This window comes from Portunus trituberculatus, chromosome 4 (genome assembly GCF_017591435.1).
Source record: "Portunus trituberculatus isolate SZX2019 chromosome 4, ASM1759143v1, whole genome shotgun sequence".
NCBI classification, from domain to species: Eukaryota; Metazoa; Arthropoda; class Malacostraca; order Decapoda; family Portunidae; genus Portunus; species Portunus trituberculatus.
In genome coordinates, this window is record NC_059258.1 from 7,449,336 (window position 1) to 7,460,143 (window position 10,808).

The window sequence follows — 10,808 nt, forward strand, 5'->3', positions numbered from 1 at the left end:
CCAGTGAAAGGTGTGAATGATTGACAGACAATACTGGTTAACTCTTGCATTAGAGAGTTGAACAGAATAGGTGATGTTACCCGATTGTAAACACCACGTGGACTTAATATATGGCAAATAAATAAAGACCGATCCCTCCAACGTGAGAGTAGTGCAGGACCTGACTTAGAATCGAGCACACTCTGGGTCACCTCATTTAAATCAAATAAACGTCCATCAGTGCTAGATGTAAGTCCTTTCCTATATCCTCATCCTGCAAGATGGGAGAAGAACGTATCATTTTCGGGACATGTCAATAGCAACGGTAATAGTGAAGGAATATTTGTCTGTCTGTCTGTTTGTGAATATACGTATTCTTCCTCACCCTCCCCCACCCCCTCTCTCTCTCTCTCTCTCTCTCTCTCTCTCTCTCTCTCTCTCTCTCTCTCTCTCTCTGTTCTTGATTCTACCCCTCTGTCTTCTCCAGGCTTCAGAGTGGGCAAGGCAATAGCAGCATCACAGCCACCACAGACGCCACTACCGCAGGAGCAACACACGGACAGCCACGCCTCTGACGATTACTGGATGAACACGGACGAGGTCAAAATCACATCATTGTTCGTACCCCAGTACGTGAAGAAAGGCGAGGAGGCAGAGCTGAAGTGCCAGTGGTCACCTAACAAAAACATTTATTCTCTCAAGTGGTATTTTAATGATATTGAATTCTTTTCTTACAAACCGGGTGATCCTACCGTGGTAACGCTGCCTGCCGACAGCTTCAAGATTAACATCAGCACGGTGAGTTGAGAGTCACGTATTTAATTTTGTATGAAGTTCAAGCCATAAACAGATACAGAAAAAAGAATGACAGCCTTTCTATATTTGCTTTTATGCGTGAAGGAAGCCCGACAGGAAAATCATGAATCGGGAAAACTTCTCCTAATTTGGTGTTCCATCATAAGAAAAGAGAAAACAAAATAGCACTAAATGAATAGGACGAATCACTTGAATAAATATATCATTCAAATCGAAGAAAATCAAAGCAGGGTCCATTGTAATTCAACGATATATGGACATTCCTTTTTTTAAGCAATTCAAATAGTAAGAAGGTAGAAAATATCAATGTATAGCAAGGCAGAACGTGAGAGTTTCTGCATTAAAAACACATCAATTACGCGGGAGAGAGGAAAAAAATGGAAATTATCCCATTAGGCGCCGCCACAGCTTAGGTCATGTGGCACCGCTTGAGGGACGGGAGAACGCTACATCTCCCACGGGGCAACCATCTACGCCACCCAGCCCTCCGGGAGAGAGAATGCATGCTGGTAATCTATTCAGTGAGGCAGTAACCAGAGCTTAATACTGTTTGATCTCAAATGAAAATAATGATAATGATAATAATAACGACCACAATAATAACAATAATAATAATAATAATAATGTAATACCACTTTTTACATTCTATTGTTCTTTGTATTGGTGTTATTTCTGTGGTAGGAAAGAAATAACTAATGATTATGATACATTTATGGTAACTGTCCGAGTCCTTAGCATAGAAGGAACATAAGTACACACAAAAAGTCGCATGAAGTTATAGGTTTTAATAAAGGTTAATGTTTGTATCATTTAGCTAGTTGGGTTCAAACATGTAATAGCAAGGTGGCATGTCCACTGGCTTTTATCTCCTATTTTCCTTCTATATTTCTATTCTGAAATTCTACATCTTTACCCTCTCTTCCTCTCTTCATCCTGCTTTACTTAGAAGAAAAATATCAGTCAATCCCTGTCCACCACAAAGAGGAGATTCATACACCGCTGTAAGGAGGTATATTTTGAGATTTGGAATTAGATATCCACTGTCTGATGTTCCAGTAGCCTAGTTCTACCTTTGGGGCTTGAAGGAGTTGCACGTGGATGGATGGATTTTATATAAGGCACCGCAACGGCTAAGGTCATGTGGCGCCGCTTCAAAAATTTAAAATGGCAGAGTAGTTATAAAAACTATATAAAAACAGTTAAAAACAATACAATATTTAAAAACTAAAAAAGACAATAAAACGAAATAAAATATTAAAATGCAAATTGAAATAAGAATAAATTTCAAAGCTTTGGGAAAAGCCCAGCTTCTCCCAAAAACCTAAAAACGTCATGGCCCTGGGCCAGACACTCTGGTCCAAGGACCTTTGAGATATAATAGACACCGCTATCTCTACCGCGACAGCGGTAGAGGTAGCGGTGTCGTAACTCAATCAAACTAGGGCACTCTACAAGAAGGTGCCGGACAGTGAGCGGCACCAAGCAGTCATCACAATAAGGTTGTGGGTCCCTGGTCATCAGGTACCTTTGTGTAAGGTACGTGTGACCTATGCGCAGTCGCGCCAATAAAGTCTGTGCACAGCGATCCCGGACATGGGAGTATGTCCACTGAGGGATAGTGGAAGTAGTGATCTCTCCCATTTTCGAGGTTGCGACCCCCGTTAGCCATCTCCTCTGCCAAATTGCTGCAACCGCCACACGAATAGTGTGAAATACATCTCGAAACGAAACTTACTTGCCTCTTAAGCGAGGCGATCTGCGTGTTCATTCCCTGGAACCCCTACGTGAACAGGGACCCAACAGAACCCAACACGAGAGAGAAGTAAGAGCACTGCGACAGTCACTAAAAATTGTAAAAGACGAAACCGGTAGAGTAGAATTAATCTGTAAAGCTAGGACTATGGCAGACAGCTCCGCAGTGAAGACAAATGCCACTGAAGGAAGGCTGCCACACCGATAAAAAGAGGGGAAAACCACACTAAACCCAACGCCTGCGTCGGATTTGGAACCATCAGTAAAAACAGGGATATCATCAGAATGCATAAAAGAGTGTTCTAAAAACCGTGTGTGGGACAGAGCTGGCAGAAAATCCTTCTTGCCATCCATGGCAGGAGGGCATAATGAGGTAACAGGAAGCTGAAAATAACCAACTCGGGGAAGCCAGAAAGAGTACACGGGAGTGGGGTCGATAGATGACTCTGCCATGAGATTTGCAACTCGTAGGCCAAAAGATTTAAGGAGACTCGGTCGAGTGACATACGCCTGCGAGCGCGTGTCCCGCAACATTGACACACATGGGACAGAATCAGGAAGACGGTGGGTGCGAAACCAACACCGGAGCATCGAAAACTGGCGCCGGAGATCGAGCGGCCAGAAACCAGCATCCACTAGAAGGCTAGGTATTGAAGATGTCCGAAATGCACCCGTAGCCAAGCGGACCCCAGCATGATGCACGGGGTCAAGCGTGCGTAGTCGTGCATCCGTTGCGGATGAGTAGATCTCACAGCCGTATTCCAGCTTGGGAAGTATGAGTGTACGGTGAAGCAGCAGCAACGTGTCCCTGTCCGCACCCCAAGAGGTGTGACTTAAAACCCGAAGAAGGGATAATGCCTGCCGACAAGACGCCTTAAGAGAAAGGAAATGAGGAACCCAGGTGAGACGGTTGTCAAATAAAAGGCCAAGATATCGAGACGCCTCCACGCATGAGAGGCGTCTATTGGCGAGGTATAAATCAGGGTCTGGATGGACACCACGGTTGCGACAAAATGCATAGCTACGGTCTTCGAGGTGGAGAATCGAAAACCGTTCATGTTGGCCCAACTGGACACCCTATTGATCGCCAGTTGGAGCTTGCGCTCAATCAGTGACATCCTAGCAGCAGCAAAAAAAATACATAAATCATCAACATATAAGGAGCTGTGAATGCCATCTGGGAGAGTATCAATCACACCATTTATGGCGACTGGAAATAATGTAACACTAAAAATACTTTCTGGTGGAACGCCGTCATTTAGAGCAGTAGCCTCAGAGAGAACTCTCACCACTCGAACCCGTAAGAAACGTCTGGATAAAAACTGTTGGATAAAAAGAGGAAGATGGCCACGAAGGCCCAAATTAAACAAAGACTGTAAAATGCCATGACACCAAGCCGTGTCGTAGGCCTTCTCCAAGTCAAAAAAGACTGTTACTAGATGGTGGTGATTAGCGAAGGCCTCACAAATGGAAGACTCTAGGGATAAAATGGCATCAGTAGTAGACCTCATCTTTCGGAAGCCGTACTGTACCGATGACAAGTACTTCCCTCTCCAAGTACCACATGAGTCTTACATTTACCATCTTTTCTAAAACTTTACAAATGCAGGATGTCAAAGATATAGGACGGTAGTTCGTAGCCTGGAGATTATCTTTCCCAGGCTTCGGAAATGGGAGAACCACTGCCACAGCCCAAGAAGATGGAAAGTCACCGGTATGCCAAATCATATTATAAAGATTTAAAAGAAAGTTAAAAGCAGTGTCAGACATGTGGCGCAAGAAGGCATAAGGTATATCATCTGGCCCAGGAGAAGAGTCGTGACACTGGGACAAAGCAGTCCGCAACTCAGAAGCAGAGAAAGGGACATTATAAGACTCCCCTCCAGCGGAAGAAAAGTTTATGCCGAGAGATTCCATTCTCTGGCGGTGACGTGCGCCCGTAGCTGCAGGATGCCTCTGGGAAACACTGGCAAAGTGCTCCGCGAAGAGGTCGGCGACATTCCTAGGGTCTGCCACCGTTCGCCCAGCAGACAACAAAATTGGTGGGGAAGGAGCAGAATACTTCCCAGCAATTCGGCGAACTTTGTTGAAGACATGGCTGGAGAGAACTCTGACAGCAAAGCTCGGAGTTCCCACCACGAAGCGTGAAGGCCTCTACAGTTCCACTGTAGAAGCTTGAAGATGACTATTTAGATGCAGTGGACGGGCGAGCCTTTTGAAGGGGCTGCCCGTGACTCACCTGACTAAAAATAATAACCGACGAGAAGACACCGGGAGTTGTGATGTGCCGTGTCGTTGGACCGCTGCCTTTCGGCTTGCCGGTGAGTGATGCGAACCATCATCACTCCTACCGGTTCTCGGAGGACGAGGGTCAGGCTGGACTCCACTTTTTGACACACCGGGTCCGCAAGGGACGGATGTGACAATATCATCGGAGGTCTCCATGTTAAGACCGTCCTCACCACAAGAAGCCCGATCTGGGACGGAGCGCGTCACAGGAGGCTGGAGCTACCATTGCAGAGTGGTCCATGGAGGACTCACGATCGTGTGCACCGGGAGAAACCTTAGATTCCTTAGGCTGAGCAAATTCTATCGACTCCGCAGAGCCGCGGTGCCGTTTGGTCATGCCCTTCAAAGGCTTAGGCGATGGAGGAGGCAAATGGACATCAACTACATGGGTAAGTTTGGTCAAGTCCGTATTATTCTCGTCGTTTCTTACAGGTGACTCAACTGAGTCATCAGAAAAAAGGGCAAACCTATTGGCCAAATGAACAGGACCACCCGCCCCAACAGAGCGAGAGGTAGCACTTGTCGTCGTCTTCGGACCGGCAGACTCAGCAGAAGATCGAGCGGCCAATGCAGCATAGGATGTCGCACCAGTATCGTCCTTTTGGCGGTACAGGAGTACACGGCGGGTGCTACCTAGGCTGATGAACTGAGTGTTGGCAAGTTGTAGAATGTCCTGCTCCAGGCGATACCTGGGGCATTGCCTGGAACGTACCTGGTGAGCATCACGGCAATGGAAACAGTAAGCAGTAGCATTGCAATGCTCCTCAGAGTGTGAATCTAGTGCCGAGCAATTACCACATATAGAAGCTTCCTTACAGGAGCTTTTGCCGTGACCGTACCCATAGCAAGAGAAACACTGAAGAGGGCGAGAAACAAAGCGCCTCACCCTAAGATTGATAGGACCGATATGAACACGGTCTGGGAGGGTGGAACCAAAGAAGGTGAGAAGGACCATGTTGGAAGAGTTCCTCATCTTAGTCACCTTTTGGACTGAGTTAGGACACATACCAGTATTTCCTCTTCAGGAAATTCATAAAGATCCTGACTGTACACACAACCTTTACTGTAATTAAAGGTGGGATGTGCCTTAATAGTCTCAAACATGCTGTCAGAAGGACATGGTAGATGTTGCAACATCCTTGCCTGCGTGATATCTTTCGCTCGCACAAGCACCCCCTTCCCGTATTTCTTGAGGTTTCCCTCAGGAATCGTGCCGATCTCTTTGGAGAAGTACCGGGTGGCGTGGATGAAATTCCCGCGCCCATTTCTGTAGTAGGCCACAAACCAACGTGGAGGCGGGATCTGGCGGACTTCAGGAACTGAATTCTCTGAATAGTGGCCAAAAAGATTTGGGATGTAGTCCGTGCCACTGTCTGAAATATTGCGAGAGTGGAAAAGTTCTGTTTTAAAGCCAGAGCCAGCAAGGGGCAGGGATGCTACATGTTCATAAGCCAGACGGGCTTCATCACATGACAGAAAAGTTACATAGCAGCGGTTAGAAGGAAAGTCCTTATCATAAACAAGTCGAATGCGAACAACCGTGCCATACGCCTTGAGAAGTGAGTGCAAGGTGTGATAAGAAAATGTTGGGTTAACATTTACCATCACAAGGGAGTCATATGGAGCAGAAATACGTCCCTCAGAAGAACTCCCAGAACAGGAGACTGCTGTGGGAGGCTCTTGTGGAGGGGAATCCTCCTTCCCACTCAGACCTGAGGATGACGTCTCGCGGGCCAGGTCAGCCACCTCACGAGAACCTGACAGTTTTTGTGTTTCACCATATATAAAGTTACACAAAAAAATGGCTCCAGGGGCAAGGGAAACCACCTACTGGGACTACAATGGGAGGGAGCGCTGGCTGCCGTGGACGGGGTACCTCGTCCCCATGCGGACCAGTCGTTTTAAAAAAAGGCCCCACATGATACGAATGTTTGTCCACGACAGAGCTGAGACCCCCCCTCCCAAAGCATCCCAGCCTGGACACCCAACCATCTAGCACAGGACGGCCCCTATTGGGCGATCCCTCCAGCGGGTGGCTCCGCTGGTCCACTGGCAGCCTACGTAGGAACCATTTAGTCTGGCCCAGTTGCACTTGGAGCAAGTAATTAAATTAAGCTGGTATGCACGCGGCGTGATGGGAATCAAACACGCATGCAAACTGTCTTGTCCTCGGAGTGTTGGGTTTTTTTTGTGGATTATTTTTTTTCTTCTTTTTAATGATATTGATCGCTCTGCGCTGGGTTGAGCCTAGATCTAAAGAAAATCAAGTAAGTTAAGCAGTAGTCCTTTTGTCGCCCGGTGCTGCTTTGTTAGGGTGCTAGCTCCATCGTCTTCTAGACGATGGAGCTTTCAGTATTGATTACGTACCCCTTACCAACAATGCAGAATCAGGAAGGGTAACAATAAATGCATGGTTTATTTGCTTAGTTTATTAAGTTTAATTTGTGTTATATATGTAGAGCAGACAAAAGTTTTAATTGATATTAGTATGTTTCTATGAGGTATTGCCGATAGGAACTGGTACCTCACAGGGAGACTATATGTGACTTACATTCAATACATTTACCAAATAGGAACTATATCAGACAATTTTCTATCATTATGGCAGTGAACTAGTGTTGCTTCCAGCTAGTTGCAACTTGTAACTAGTAATAGTAATAAATAAGTCACTTCTTCTTCTATCTGTATGTTGTGTGAATAACATATAGAACAATAAATCGTAACAAATATTATAGGTTTGCAAGGTTGTGTGGCAACTGTAATCCAAGAGAGCTTCCTCTCAAGTGATATAACTCCAAGAGTTTCCTTGTTAACGTTGTTAACGTGTCCTGGTTCTAATGAAGGACACATCCAGACTAGCACATGTAGGCCACATTGTATACTATAAACAAATGTGCAGTTATTCAAAGCTGAAGTATTTTGAGAAACCTGCCACGTACCCCCAAAATTCCTCTCAAGGTTCTCAACCTGGGGTACGCGTACCTCAGGTTGAGAACCCCGGGACTCTAGGACATAATGCAGCTTATTACTGTTTAAATAGTGTGTTTGTATAAGTGACGTGCATGAGGATGGTCTATTTCATCCTGAAGGCACCACTGCCTTCTCATCTACTTCTAAAGCAGAACTCTTCTCTCTAACTTTTGCTAACAACTTTACCTTGGATGATTCTGGGCATGTCCCTCCCTTTCCTCCTAGTAAACCCTTGGAAGGTTTATACACCTGATGGGGTCTTTATCGTTCTCAACACTGTGCCTCAGTGTTTGCACCTTTCCTGGCCAAACTCTTCCAACTCTGTCTATCGACTTCCACCTTTCCTTCTTGCTGGAAGTTTGCCTGCATTCAACCTGTTTCTAAAAAGGATGACTGTTCTAATCCCTCAAACTACAGCCCTATAGCTTTAATCTCTTGCTTGTCTAAAGTTTTTAATTTATCCTCCATAGGTTGCTTCTTAAACATCTGTCACTTTACAATCATCTATCTGATCGCCAATATGGCTTCCGTCAAGGCCGCTCTACTGCTGATCTTCTTTCTGGCTTTCCTTACAAGTCTTAATAATTTTCTTTCAGAGATTTCTGTGAAACTTGTTGTCGCGATAGACATATCAAACGTTTTTTTTATAGAGTCTGGCACAGAGCTTTGATCTCAAAACTGCCCTCCTACGGTTTCTATTTTTCTCTCAGCAATTCTATCTCAAGTTTTCTTTCCGATCTTTCTATTGCTGCTGTTGTCGACGGCCACTGTTCTTCAAAAATTATTAACATTGGTGTTTTGTCAGGCTTCTGTCCTGTTACCTGTTACCCACTCTCTTTCTATTATTCATTAATGATTTTCTCAGCCATATTTCTTGCCCTATTCACTCTTATGCTGATGATGATACACGTTCCCACGTCATTACAGAGACGACCATCCCTTCAAGAAGTCAACAGATCACGCAGAAATGTCACATAACGCCTGACTTCAGATATTTCTAAGATTTTTTACTGGGGCAGGGGAAAACTTGGTAATGTTCAATGCCTCAAAAAAACAATTATTCCATCTATCAACTCTACACAAGCTTCCAGACAACTATCCCTCTTTTTCATTGGCACTCAACTGTCCCCATTTTCTACATTGAATATCCACAGCCTGTCCATTATTCATATTCTAAACAGAAAGTTTCACATTTCATCTCTTGCTAAAATAGCTCCTATGAAGTTACGCGTACTGAGGCGTCTCCGTCAGTTTTTCTCACCTCCTTCCCTGCAAATGTTCATGTCCCCATCCGCCTATGTATGGAATACTTTTTTTTTTCAATATGGGGGTTCCACTCACATTCTTCTATTAGATAAGGTGAAATGAAAAGCTTTTCGTCTCATCAACTCCCCTCCTCTGATTGACGACTGTCCTCAGTCTCTTTCTCACCGATGGAATGTTGCATCTCTTGCGCTCTTCTACCGTCATTTTCATGCTAACTGCTCTTCTTATCTTGCTAACTGCATGCCCCTCCTCCTCCTACGTCCTCGCTGCTGAAGGCTTTCTTTTCCCTCTCATCTCTATTCTGTTCATCTGTCTGATGCAAAAGTTACCCAGTACTGTCAACCATTCACACCTTTTTCTGGTAAACTCTGGCTAACACACAGCGTAAGACATATTTGTTTGCCTGTTCGTGGACTGAATGTACTTTATGGGCTTTCTACCTCATGCAACATAATTATCCAGTGTCTTTGCCTTTTAGAGACACTGATATACATATAGCCTTCTGTACCCTTCCAAGTCTAGCCGCAACACATTCTTTCCTATAAACGCTCTGAGGTCACCTCAAAAAGAAAAAGTTCCTTCAGCGGGAAAGAAGGAGCCAACCACGTTCTAAGAGAAGAACAGCCTACTTGAATGTTGTAAGGATTGTAAAGTGACCTGAATTATCTACCTCTGTTGATATCAAAGACATTTTTTTTATGTGAGAAAGGAGTGCTGGCCAAAGGCAACAACAAAAATAAAAGGCCCTCTCAGTCGCCAGTCTGCTGAAAGTCCGACAGGGTTAGCTAAATGAGGAATAAATGTCATGAAACCTAACGTTAAAATGAAGTCAAGTCACAGGAAGTTGGAAATACAGACACAGGTAGGGAGTTCCAGAGTTTACCAGTGAAAGGTGTGAATGTTTGAGAGTACTGGTTAATAACTCTTGCATCAGACAGATGAATAGAATAGAAGTGAGAGGGAGAATTAAGCCTTGTACAGCGAGGACGTAGGAGGAGCAGGGGCATGCAGTTAGCAAGATAAGAGGAGCATATACCATGAAAATGACGGTAGAAGAACGCAAGAGATGCAACATTGCAGTATATATATTATATATATATATATATATATATATATATATATATATATATATATATATATATATATATATGACTACCGAAGACAGCAATGAACAGCAGAATGCAGTTTCACTCAAGCTGCCCACCTTCTGGATTTTCCAACCCCTAATGTGGTTCGAACAGCCTGAAGCCCAGTTCCACATACATCAAATCACTACTGACACCACCAAATATTATTACCTGGTCAGCGCGCTCGATTAGGACACAGCTGGACACGTCATCGACTTCCTTCGTCATCCTCCAACTGACGACAAGTACCAAGGTATCATGAATTTCCTCATCAGCACCTTCGGATTAACCAGTTGTGCAAGGGCAGCGAAACTTCTGTACATGGATAGCCTGTGCGAAGATTGGGATGCTGGCCCAGGTTCTTACATTTCATCATGGCCTCAAACGTAGGTCCGTCCCGCCTGCCCTACAAAACAGTAATTATGTTTTCCTATACCGAGATACGCTTCGTTTATCACTCACGTGGTATTATGCAGATTTTCCTGGGAATGATCATTGTTTCCGTGTCAGAGACCCATCTCTGTGTGCTGAACACATAACAGAAGTGATAGTGTTTAGCATGGAGGAGTACATTCCTCATTCTTTCTCTCAACCTAAACCTTGGTTTAA

General features: G+C 44.7%; 1 protein-coding gene across 1 annotated transcript in view; it reads left to right on the forward strand.

Moving 5' to 3' along the window:
- Nucleotides 1-463: 463 nt before the first annotated feature.
- LOC123511215 overlaps nt 464-10,808 on the forward strand; it is a 64,955-nt gene continuing 54,610 nt past the window's right edge. The window contains exon 1 of the mRNA XM_045266902.1: nt 464-777. Within this exon, the coding sequence (XP_045122837.1) occupies nt 565-777 (213 nt within the window). The 5' untranslated portion in view covers nt 464-564. The remainder of the gene's footprint in view (nt 778-10,808) is intronic.